At 42.5% G+C, this 13,579-nt stretch overlaps 1 protein-coding gene across 1 annotated transcript in view; it reads right to left on the reverse strand.

Moving 5' to 3' along the window:
• Positions 1-10,444: 10,444 nt before the first annotated feature.
• Positions 10,445-13,579, reverse strand: part of LOC112456088 (trypsin-1-like) — a 6,800-nt gene continuing 3,665 nt past the window's right edge. The window contains exons 2-5 of the mRNA XM_025018392.1: positions 12,235-12,337; positions 11,682-11,985; positions 10,789-11,098; positions 10,445-10,703 (exon numbers count right to left, since the gene is read on the reverse strand). Of these exons, the coding sequence (XP_024874160.1) occupies positions 10,539-10,703; positions 10,789-11,098; positions 11,682-11,985; positions 12,235-12,337 (882 nt within the window). The 3' untranslated portion in view covers positions 10,445-10,538. The remainder of the gene's footprint in view (positions 10,704-10,788; positions 11,099-11,681; positions 11,986-12,234; positions 12,338-13,579) is intronic.

Here is a 13,579-nt window from a genome sequence, read left to right on the forward strand (position 1 = left end):
AGTTCTAATCTGTCGGCCATTTGTTAGACGGTTATGATGCCGGGCGAGGGGGATGGAAGGGCACACCGGAGTGGGTGCGCTGGGTGGAAGGGATATATGATGCGAAGCACGTTGCCCGTGTCGCCCGTTACTCCCGCGCTGAGGCCTCGAGACCACCCTGAAGCCGGCAGCACGCTCGGAAAGGATCCGGGGCAACCTGCGCAACCTGCGGCTAGATTCTCAAAAGGCCCCGAAGAACTCGTCTCTTTTTTTTGTCGTTTCGCGTGGAGGGCTCTTCGGGACTTTCAGATAGCGAGAGGAAAGGGTGTCTTATATATGACAGCTGGAATTGGTCCTGCTTGTGGACTATGATTTATGATTGCGAAGACACAGACAGAGATATTTGTACTTAACACTTTGACACATACACACATACACGCGATGATCTTGCGAGATTTATATGAATCGCGTTATAGCCTTCTCGGAATTAACAGGAGAAATTAATGAAGGTAGCATTGATTGTGTTAGCTTCGGATGATCATGGATCTTTACTTCGGTAACTGTCCGTTTTTATTTACTAATTTTTTACATTGTTACGCGTCCGTATTTGTGGTGAAATCAGGCGTGGTTTCATAAATTACAGCTCGCATTATGGAGGCTTCGTAATAACATCGTGTAAGCGTATGCGTTTGGATGGAAAAACATTTGTCAAGTCCGACAATAGCCTTACAAACGACTCGACGAGCCGGCAAGTCTAGTAGATCTTGATGGCGATACAATGGTTAGGCATCGTTCAATTCTAGGCGCGCCAGGAAATTCGATATTTCGCTCGCGATTTGCCGAACGATGGCGATAAATGTACGTCTAGCATCGTCCGAAGAGTATCGACTCTCGATTCCCCCATTCGTTTACGTTTTAACAAATGATACCGTTCACCATTCGTTTTTGTTTTTTAATATCCTGCTGCGTCCAGATAAATACATGTCGCGCACAAAAGCGACGGTAATATATTTAAATTTGCAATACCAGTATCACGAAGTTTCAGCCGCTTGCGTCGCGCGCGCTTCATCCTCATTGCGCTTTTTGCGTAACGCGCGCGTGCCCCGCTCGTTAATACTCGTCATCCGGTGGTGACGCGACGACGTAAAACACAAATCCGAACGAAACTAATTGCCCGTACTTGTTCGACAAAGAGGAACTCGTCGAGTCCGCGCCAATAAACACGTCGCGCATGTCGACCGTTCCGGTCCTCGCGCCGTCCTCCTTCATCTCTTCGGCGTGCGGAACGGTCTGTACGGGTCCGAGGAGGTAGGAGGCCACGGATTATTTATCCGCGGAGAGGTCTATTAATTTCGAGCCAATAATAACTCGGACTTCTCGTACTAATTAATATATGAGCGCCTCGACCGGTAAGAGCCGAGCAGGTTCGTCTCTCGGTCGAGTCTACGAACGCCACGCAGGTATCTCTCTTTCTCGCTCTTTTTGTCTCTCTTTCCTCATACGGCTGTGTCGGGTTCGCGCATCCCTCTTCCTATCGGCAGAGCGATGATGGAGAACCGGCCCCGCCGACAAAGATGCCGCGACATGGAGCCATGCGCTCGGCTTGCGCGCGTGCGGCGCTCGGTCTGAATTTTCCGATAGCCTTGCCGGGGCTCAATGGAGCGATCCTCGATCCTCGAGAATTTTATAAACGTGTCACCGCGATAAAAACGTCCTTATCCCAGCACAAGCTGCTGCCAAAAACTCAACACGGTACCTCGTCACGGCGCAGTACGAAAATATGACGATGTCCAAGCGTTTTGTGGTGAAAATGTTCGCCGATATCCGATAAGCGTTCGCCACAGACATATCTCTACCCTCCTTTCTTTTTTTTCTGGATGATCGAATATTAAAGACCGAGCGTTAGAAATCAGCGACGCCCATATACATCTCTTACGACCGGCTCCACGAGTCGCGTGTATCTTGTACCCGACGAGATTCCGGTTATACCGAGAAAATTAATTTGTAGGGCGCAGAAAATTGCGAGCTAATGGTTAACCGAGCTTAATCGAAATTTATCATCCTGCCCGATACGCTTTACCGGCGTGAAATAAAGTTCTTTAGAGGTGGTTGGTGAGGTGGTTATGAGGGGAGCGAGGCAATTAATTTATTTTATTTACTTATTTTACTTATTTTTACTTGTATTAATTATGGTATTAATTAAAATTACGTTAGAGAATAAAATAAATGCGATAATTAGTGTACATGCAGGTGTAACATAGATAAATCATTATCTTTTGCAATTAAAAAAGTTTCGGCGAGATATAACAAAAAGTTTTATTGATATTAATGATCGTAATTACAGATAATTATATTTATACATTGCAATATGACATAATTTAAAACTCTTTTATTGTTATTACTCTGCTCGAGAATGCAGCATCGCGCAACGCTTCGAAAGCGCAGTTGTCGCGCGACGGAATCGTCACTGTGCATACGAGAGTATGCCGATTGCGCTGGAACGACCGTTTATATATAAGCTCACGAGAGAGGGCTCCGACCGGATCGGCGAGTCGATCGGTCCGCTTGGTGCTTCGACGCGTGACCTCGCGGGCAGTTATCGGGTTCCATGGAAGAAGGTTCCTGAATATGTAAGAACCTTCTTGAGACAGAGAAGGGGGACTTCCTTCGTACGATGTCATGACACGAGCCCGAAGGACACAGAAGTTAGTTGGATCGTTTGCATAGTAAAGAGATCGGTGCTACTACTGATTGCAAATATTTCAGCTATTAAGTCGCGCGATGTCTATTTTTAATTTCAAGTAAATTAAATCAAGCCAGTCTTTTTAAGCAACTTGTTATTTTTCATTGAATCTAAATTTTAGCTCTAATAATTAAAATAGACGCGTAACAATGGAAGTTTATTCAGGAATTATTGGGCTACGTTAGAATATAATTTATGAAATTTTCCCCGCAACACATCGCGTCAACACTAATGTTACTTTAAAGAGGCGTAACGCGTCGCTAATGGTGAAACACGTGGTAGCGAAGATATATCGGTCGCGAAGAAAAAGAGGAAGAGGCCGCTTCGCACGTAGGAGTGCCTTCTGTCATGGACTCGTGGCACGAGCGCGCAGGGCCCGAGAAGTTAGTTGGCCCGTTTGCACGGTGGATGCACCGAATGCCTCTTCCCCGGGCATTATATGTACGAGTCTTCGAGGTCGAGTCGCGGAGGTGCGGGACACGTGTGTGCCACCTCGAAACACGTACCGATTCGAACCCGCACGAACTTACGACCTACGGATCCGTGAACACATACGCCGATCCAATACACCGCGACTTCAGCATATACGAGGCCGATATGCTGGGCGTAGTCCTGACCATTGTCCCGTGACAGACGTTGGATTGTCCCTATTAATAAAAGAGGGGTAGGAGGGAGGTCTACTTGGTATCCTCTCTGATATCCTCGAGTGCCCTCGTTTCCTGACTTGCCCACGTACGGGGCACCTACCTATACCTATACTCTCAATGCGCGATGACGATCGTCTCTCTTTATATAAACGCTTCCTCCGACCTCCTTCCTGCAAATAACCGTGCCGGATAGGCGCGGAGAGATACGGCGAGAACCCGAGATGGACGCGGGGAAAATAAACGGCGGTCATGGACAATTTAGACCACGCCCGTAGAATTTACGGCAAACTTTCTGCAAACAGTCCTTTCCTAAAAAATATATATATTTCTTTTTAGACAATATTTATTGAATTGCTCCGATAATTATTTCAAAAAAATTATTATCTATAATATTATATGTAACTATTTACATTTAATTGATTTGTACAAATTATGGGAAATGTATTGTAAGTTCAAAGTTCAACATTGCAAGTAACTCGTTTTAACGTAAACTTCGATCTCTCCCGACCCCGTAAATTATGTTTCAATCGAAGTTCGAGGTCCCGAGGGAAACAACGTTTGTCTACGCGTTGAAACAACGCCCTCCGATCTGCCGCACAATAGACGTTCTCGAACGAGCAACGACGCATCGGCGCTTATAAATTCAAATCAGCGTGCAGAGTACAATGCTTCAACGTGCCAGGATGTAGCGCGTTATCAGTGCACGCGCAATGACAAAACACTTCGAATCAATGTATCCTTTTGTTTCCTGAATTCTTTTCGACCGACCTTCCACCGGTGAGAGAATTTCATGCGTCATAAATCGACGAAGACTTCCCCCGTATACGCTATCGCGATCGATTTGCCACGTGTACGCCGTCAAACGGTCGCCCATCCTCGCGGGTGGGGTCGACGTTGCGTATCGAGCAAAAGTTACGGGCGACGAGAAGAAGGACGAGCGTGGAGCCCCCTCTGTTCTGTTTAGCATTCGCGATGATATCTGGACGCAGTCCAGAGTGGGTTTAACGGGTTGTCGCGCTCGGCATGGGCGCGGTTCTACGATGATTTCGTTTTTCTACGAGACGTCTGCAGGCCCTGAAGCTGTTTGTATCAGCGAGCAGGTGTCTACGGATCTCAAAGCTATAGATAGAACTATTGTGCAGAACTCACTAGTAATCATAAATTTCAATTAATAGCATTATTAAATTGGGTCTAATTTGAAATATCTTCCCTGCCGCTTTATTGCATGCATGATGTATTATATATAGTAAATTTTGCCATAATTTTTGTGTATTATCTTTTAAAAGTTTCTAAGAACGATACGTTTTCATCTGATAACGATTTCAGATTTTGTGCTGTCATTCGGTTTCAACTTTCACGTCATTATTTTCGCACGTGCGGCAGTAATACTATTAATCTTTATTTTTTTCTACCCGGGGGGCACATAACTGCTCTTTGGGACATCTCTTTTTCAAGATAACTGTCCGATAAAGCAAGGAAAGCATAATGTTCCCGGGGACTGTTGCACTTCCGAGAGAGATGCAACGTATCGTTAGTAAATCGTGCACTCGAAAAAATATTGTCTTATAATAACGCATTGTTACAAATTGGCTGACATTTATATTTCGCAACATATATCTAAATTCGCATAGTATTATTTTTATATATTATATAATCTTATATATTATCTTATTATATTATCTTATTGGTGTACTTTATTGATGAGAATAAAAAATATATCACTAAAATATCTTGCGTTAAAAAGAGAATAAAATTTTTCATTGAAATTTAATTACAATATATTAAGTGCGAGTGAGTTTATGATCAAGAATAAGATATTAAGTTTCTAGAGAAGCGCGCCTGCACAATTATCACTTTCCTTCTATTTGCATCGCTAACGGAGTTCGCTTGAAGACGGAATCGGGCCTTGAATTTAATTGAAACGTCAGAGTCGTGGTAAGAACGATGGGGGCCAAGAAAGGAGAGGATCTAGAACCTGTCGGCTCTATTCGTTCCGGCGATTCGCACCGGCTTCATTCTCTCAAAGAAACTGTTTCGCTCGCTGCTAGAGACCGAGAAGAAGCACCTGCTTTTTGTGCGTTTCAATCGATCGCGGCTAATGCGGCTCTTGAAATGCTCCTAGTCACTCTCTATTCTGTATTGTGTCCTGCATTGTTTTTCCCGCGTATTGTGCAACCGCTGAAAGAGGTAGCGCGATTCACGTGGCCAATTTGACATTGACGTGACTAATTCGGCGGATACACTGGAAGAAGACGAGGCGAGGAGAGGACAAGTTTTCGTGTAATATTCAATTTTCGAAGAAGCAAATTTTCAGCCGCAACAGCATTAATGGCGATAAATGTACATCGGTTGCCGTACGTCCGGTGCCTATCCATGCTCGCATCTCGCAATTTCCATTTCGCTTTCAAGCCTCGAGTATCCTGTATCCGCGCTGTAAATGCGTCAGTCGGCGATATACTTATTCGACCGCACAGCCTCCTCCACCGCCGCCGTTGCCGCCGCCGCCATATCTGCGATCGCGCGCATGGGAGCCCGCAACCGCGGCCGCAACGTTCTCTCCACGGCCGCGATGGAGCGAGCCAGATAAGCGCCAGACTCTTGCGGGGGTCAATCGTTAATTTCCACGGGATTCCACGTGCTGACAATACGAGGAATACAGGTGGACGGCAGATGAGAGATAGGCGTTGCTCGCCTGAGCTCCTCACGACGCGAACGACACGACTCGAAACGAGAAACAAACGAGAGCACTTTGACTATCGCCCGCTCGAAGAAAATAGACCGTCAAACGCTCTACCCGCTACCGTTCGCTCGATTGTGTCCTTTATTCATCAGCTTCGTTAACTCTTGTAATTCAAGATGCTAACTTCTAACAAAGTTGGCAACATTAATCTACTATATAATATCATATAATTTGAGAGCATTATAATTCTCGCGATAATTCTCGTCTAAATAGTGCGGATACTATAACGTTAGTACTCTTCTCTCTCATGCTTTGCATTGTCAACAGCTCATTCTTTTTCTCTCTATCGTTTTATTCTGCCTGCGCATCGTCCTTTTTTGCCTGCGTTAAACCCCTCGGGACAATCGCGCGCGTTAACAGTGCAAGCAGATAATAATAACAGAGCTCGACTCGGAACGAGCCGTTCACGTCACGACGCCAGCCCCTGGGGGAAGAAGAAACGTCTTAACTACTTCGCCGCAAGAAGACGAGAAACGAATCGATGTAGCCACACGTGCTACCGTTCTCCGCCGTCGTTCTCCTCCTCGCGTTCGTGCGACTTCTCTTTCTCGAAGCCGTTTCTACCGTTGTCCGTGCCGACTGGTCGTTCGGAATACAGCGCCCTGAGACTCGGGGGGTGAAAGGGAGGAGTATCGAAGAGTCTCCGGCTAGGTCGATCGTGGCATACGAGACAAGACGCTGGAGTCTCTCTACGAGAACGCAGACGAGATACTCGGTTCTCGGAATGAGCGGAAGAGTTGCTGCACCCGCCGCCGCCGCCGCCGTCGCCGCCACCGCCGCCGCGGCGGAGCGGAGCCGTGAACTCTCGTACGTGCGCACGTACTCGGGGACGATGCGCGCGTGTGCGCCGAGCTCGTGCTGCGCATCGTGCAGAACACGAGGAATAATTTGTGGACAGGGCACGACGACGATTGGAACATTTACTCCGCACGCTATGCCCGGTGTACCTTATGCGATGGGATCTTCGTGGCCGCCGGCGTTCCGGCCGCCGCTCGCTCGGGCATTACGGTGCCTTACTTCAAACACGATCCTCCTCAAGACGGGAGTGTTCTTCAGGAGCGAACAACGGCTATTGTCGTCAGCGATTGCGTGTGACGTGAAGCTAAGGATCGCCCGAACGATTTCATGAATTAATAAAAATTCTGTAATTAATAAATGCGCTCTGTAATTATAATTTTGCGTGATTTGCTAATTTTCTTCAAATTCTAATTCTTAGTTAATAATTAATTAATTAATTAATTATTTACTGTATTTCCTAATTTCTACTAAAAGAAATTTTTCTTTGCCGTCCAAATTATATTTTGCGGAACTATGAAGATGAAAGTTTTATATTGTTAAGAATAACTTTTTTTTTATCTGGCCATTCGTCAACGTGTTTGAATGCCCTGGAATTACGGAAAGCATATCCGCAGGATCATCATATATCAAATTATAACTCGTTTATAATGAAACGAGACGATCACTTCGCCTTTGTGGCCGCTGCGACTCGTACGTTGTCCGTGCCAGACGGCTATCGACAAGCGATAGCAGCGATTTAATTTCCGCGATTTATCGTCCGTTTCCACCAACGCGAAACAACCTGTCCCATTTGCGGCTCAGTCGCCGGCCCACGGGGCAATAATTCCAACATCCCAGGGTAGTATGTATCACACGAGACGTACGCACTATACGCTGCTCATACGTGGTCCGTTCTCGCTTTAACGCTCCTCTTACTCTTGCCCTGAACGTCCTCTCTTCTTCCCTCTTTCTCGCGAAGTGTAACGGGCGTGCGTATAATCTCGCGTCCCAGCGACGAGGTTCTAGTAAGTACGCCCACCCTAAGTGTCTTCTCACATCAGGCCTCAAAGAACATCGCCGCCGTCGTCGCGGCACACAAAGATGTACGTTATTCTCAATTAGTGTCGCTGACAGAATCATGACGTTCTTCGTTGCATCGTCAATATGCGAGTTATCTCTTTCCGATAAACATATCTTTCTTCGAAAAAATTTGTTTTTCATTCGAGGATAAATTTGGTTTATGTTCTTCCATGATATATTTATTATTTATTTTTGTATTAAAATTGAAGTTAATATCTATTATCTTCGAAGCTTAATTTTTTAATTTAGTTGCTAAGAATTGTCTTTAAAATTGTAACATCGGGAAGATTCTTCAGAGTTCTTTGGGAAAAGTCAGCATCGCATCGGCTAGATCAAAGTTCTGGAAATAAGATATTAATCTCGCATAGGTGAAAGTTAGTCTATAAAAGGATTACTTTCACTACAGCAGAGATGAAACGGTAAATGCGAATTCTAAACACCCTTAGATTTCTGAGCAGAAAATGACGTGTCGACACTGTCGACTATAGCTAGGAACAAATGTTACGAAACGCCCGTGTCATACCTGCCGGAACTGCCGGAAGAAGCATCCGACATATCGTAATGAGCCAGCGCGTATATTCCGTCACATGTGGTTTTTTTTTCTACGCGGCACGTGCGCGATGCCAGGGGGTCGTCCATAGGGGTGTGCCGCCCGACGGTCAGGGGCAGATAGCCATCGGGAGTCATCTGGCCGAGAGACAGGGAAGTATCATTAAAACGTTACATACGAGCCAGGCGGTGGAATGGGGCCTGATTCACTCATTGAATTAATTGGACATGCAAGGGTTCAACCGGACGGAACCTATACACGGCGAGGCGACGGATGGACGAGCGACGTTGGGCTTTTGATCGTGTCGCTCTCGTCGCGCGAGTACTCGTTATCGTTACGATGATGTCGCACTTTGGCACGTCGTGCCTCCCGCGATTTTTTTTACATCGTGCGGATGCAGCATGCAAGCCAACAGGCGAAAGTAACGCTGTCAATTTGTCGGTAAAAAAAAGGTGGTCCTCTTTCTATACGCTGCAGAGAAAATATAGTTTAATCGAAATATATTGCACATACTAAGTCTCAATTCTCAAACAAAAAATCTCACATTTATCCCATCTATTTTAGAATAATAGTTTCTGTGTAAGTAATTTTGATCAATTTATTGAAATAACTGTATGATAAAAATTTATATTTTACTGTGTATAAAATTTGATAATTCCGCGAGACGTTATTTTAAGATAAGATATTGCTGTAGGCGATACAGGAAGCTATACATTCGAGATCTATCCAAGTCGAATTGTCAAGTAATGATGTTCATAGATCGGCGCGGCCTCCACGGGCGACTAATTAATCGCCATCAGCAGATGACGCACCCGCCACTGACCGAGACGATCGCGAGATCGAGATAAGCCTCGTCGAATGGTAATACTCTAAGCTTCTGCTCTTCGCCCGGCCGATCCTGCCACAGCTCGTTCTCATTAGTGACTCATCTGCTCGAAGCGTAGAGGCAAGTGACATCAGGCACCGACAACGACTAAAAGCAGACGCGCAGGTATCTTTCTACCTGACGAATCGGCAGAAGGAGTCACCCCCTGCGTTGGGCTTCGCTTTTAAGGTGTCATCTGCCTCCGAGAAGTCAGGTGGACGATGGTGAGGAGATAGAAAAGACTCGTCATGATTATGTCCAACGAGTCGCCTGGTAGCCGCCGGTGTAACGCGCACCACGCATCTCGTAATGACGCCAGAGGCGAAGGCAAAGGCGGAATTATGGTGCCCGGACCTCCCGCTGAGAGCGATCGAGCAGGTAGACCGCGCGTTCTTACCTGGTCAGCGGGTCGCTGCTGCATTGCACTACGGTACTCCGCTAATTCAACGTGCGCGTATACGAAAGTGCCGTTTATGGTTACGAAACTCTGAGAGGGAGACTCTGGTGGTGGGTGGTCGCTTGTCCGGCTACGAATTTATTAATTACTAGGATTGGCACGCATATGCACGGAACGGCTGATTTAAGATTCCGCAATAACGCTCGCGTATTACTTAGCTTATGCGAGAGCGCTAATTGGGTCGCGCAAATGATCCGTAATATGTAAAGTATTTACTGTTAAGGGGGCTTACACAGGGGGTACAGACCTATTTGTTCGAATGGTACTGCGTATAATAGAAAGGAAATATCTCATGTTCTACACAGTTAAATATGATCGTGTTCTGATTATATATTTAATATTTAAGTACGTATGATCACAGAAATGCATTGATTTGAATATCTGATTATATAATTGTCGAGTAAATTAATACGATCGTTCACTTTTACTTTATATCAGCGAAAGAAGTAATATTATAATTAAAGCAGCGTTGCCTCCTTGCTCCTTCATATAATTACATTCGATATTTTATTAAGCATGCCTTAAACTAAAACATATCAAAAATTCAGCCAATTTGACCGAAAGCCATTTTTCATTGATTTAGTGCGGGGATAAAAAACATCATTGTTCATTTATGCTGCATATTTATTTAATGTTGAATAATATAATATATAATAAGTCGTCATCAGTATACAATGATACGTCGTCAATATTGCCGTCATTAATAACCACTGATTTTCTGCGCAATCCAATCATTGAATTTGGACACCCTGGTGTACACGGATGGCGCGCCTGGATAACCGCATGGCATAATACCCCAAGATACTATTCCAGTGAGCACCGGCTTTTGTCCATTGTACGAGATTAGAGGGCCACCGGAGTCACCCTAAAAGTGTATTAAAGATTTTGATTAATAAGGCGATGCTGCTGCTACGGTGATTTATTAAATTTATTGAACGTCTGGAACTTACACTGCATGCGGAGATTTTCTCGTCAAATGGCCCATCAGTGCAGACATTGGTTTCATGAACGGGAGAAGATCCAGTCAAGCGCTCGACGGATTCGTGACAAATAGCGCGATCGACGTACTCCTTCTGAACATGCTGGAGTATGTCTGGCATTTCCGGGAAATGGCTACTCGAGGTGGAGCCCCATCCAGCAAGCCATGCCTCTCCCGATGGGTCACTTTCTGGTGCTGCCAACTCGATGGCTTGTACTCGCTTTGTCAACTTCAATGGGGACGCAAGCTTAAGCAGACCAATGTCATATGGACCAACACCACTGAAAATTAGAAAATATATACTTTGATATAAATATAAAATTATATATTTATCAGTTACAAACCTTTAAAAGTAATTGTGTTTAAACTAATACTAGAAGAATTGTAGTATTAGTGGAAAAATAATAATAATCTATAGAGTTGACATATTTTGTATATATGAAACATAACAGATCCTGAGATTTATTTCGTGCATCATCGCTTATCTGAGATATAGGTTTTCCGTGTTTCATGACTTATCTGATATAAAGTTTTTCTAATCGTAAATATTAAGTGATAACCGAATTACCAATATGCTGCGTCATTATTAGTAATTTTAATTATTGTATTTATTCTATAAATAGAACTGCTGATTATTGATGCAAGAAACATTATATTCTAGATTGCTAATATACACAATTACAAGTCAATTATAAATACAGTTATACAATTATAAATACAAATATATCAAGAGACACGATAGTGTCACGCACCAAGTACGCGCGGAGCGAGACCGACCGTGACTCATTTACGCGACGTTAAACGAACATTAATCCGAATAAAAACTAATTGTTCGTACTTATTGCTTTTCAACGTTTTACTTACCCCCCATATTTTTCATGTACATAACCTTCAGAAACTTCGACCGTCTGTTCATCGGGCTCATTACGTAGAATATGGTGCTTTCCAGCCTTGACGCTAATATAATTTACAGAAGGAACTGCTTGAATGCAGTGCGCTGCAGTTATGATCCAGCGCTCGTTCAAAATGGATCCGGCGCAGAAGTGCTGGGAGAAGAAGTCAAGGGAAACTATGTATGGGTAAGCACCTTCCGGTGCCTCTTCACCTCCGACTATCTGAGGTGAAAAATGCGGCAAGATCGGCATCTGAAGACCGACTCGGGGTCTCACTAAAATTTAAATTAATAATATTTTAACAAATATATTCTCGCCAGAAGAAGTTGAGCGTAACACAACAAAGATAGTTCTATGAAATATATGATTAGAAGAATTTGTAATAATACAATATAAATTAAGTCTTGCTCTCTTACTTAACGATGCATTTTGTATTTTGTGTTGTTTTAGTGATTATTTTTTAAATGTAACTTAATGTTTATCCCAAATTATATGTGTTGTATAAATCAAGAAAATTGACTTACCGGCGCTGGCGACCGCCACTGCTAGGAGAGCAAAGAATACGATTGCTTTGAGAAACATTTCGCTGATTGATGTCAAACCAACGAATTGACTGCATTTTATACTCGTTTCATGGAGTGCATTCATCCGAATATGATGCATTCCGATATGATATCCGAACGATCAATGATAACGCTGCACTGATAATCCATTGTAATCTATGAAAATTCATAATACGTTTACGATAAGATAGATTTACTGTAGACGCAGTCTGACGACTTAATTATATTGATATCATTGTTGATTCGAGTCAAATAGTACGTCGCAGCTAATTTTAACGAATAATGCTACTAGTCCTACATATTGTATATATTGTCAATATAACAAAATCTATACAAATTCTGCGAAATGGCTTCTATAAAATTAAATACACTGATATAAAATGTGTAAATGTATAAGTTCACAGAGTTCACTTATTTACATAAAGAGAAAAAATTTATTTTATCTTTACATTTTTTTATTCACATAATTACATTTTATATTTAAAATTTAATTACTTAATTTACTTACCTCAATCAATCTCTGCTTTTTTTTAGAAAAAAGTACTCATCAATAAGTCAAACAAGAACATCCGCTAAGACAATAATGTTAAGAAATGCATATTAAAATTAATAAAGGATTATACTTTAATTATTCTGATAATGGTCGTAACTTTGAAATAAATTAAATTTAACAAAAAACAACGAATATAACAATGATAAAAAATATTATTAATTAGAAATTAATTTTTCTTCTTATTTGTTATTTGTTTCAATATTATTTAAGTCACGTTTTTTTTAACATGCTAATCAAATATAAAAGTTATTTAAATAATAACAATAAAACATTTTTTCAGCTTCAATCAATTAAGCTATAATTCAATTATGATGGATCATTCAGTAGATAAACTGTTTATATTATCGTTATCTGATTATGATCAATCATTATCTCTCCTCAATAAAAATATGAAGAGGAATCCGGGAAGTAATCCAGTTTATGATAGATAGAGTGGATTTATTTTTGATTTATTTATTTATCAAGATTGTCTGTGATAAAAACGGAATTTCCAGTTTCAGGTCAATGAAATAAAGAGTTTAGATTAGGAAGAAAATAATTATGGAGGGGATAAAAGCATAAATGCCCGAATTATCTCTTTCTGCGAAATATTTGTTTATTTCTCTTTTTCCGTATGCTTTCAACGAACCACTCTGCGCTGTTAGTACCTACAACTTCCAACTCACAATCAGTACATTACAGGTAACATAAGCATTTATAATTAACCAAGATAATTATATTTAAAAAATATTAAATACATTTAAGTTAATATTT

Source organism: Temnothorax curvispinosus, unplaced genomic scaffold (assembly GCF_003070985.1).
Source record: "Temnothorax curvispinosus isolate PA1 unplaced genomic scaffold, ASM307098v1 QBEX01006646.1, whole genome shotgun sequence".
In the NCBI taxonomy this organism is placed as follows: Eukaryota; Metazoa; Arthropoda; class Insecta; order Hymenoptera; family Formicidae; genus Temnothorax; species Temnothorax curvispinosus.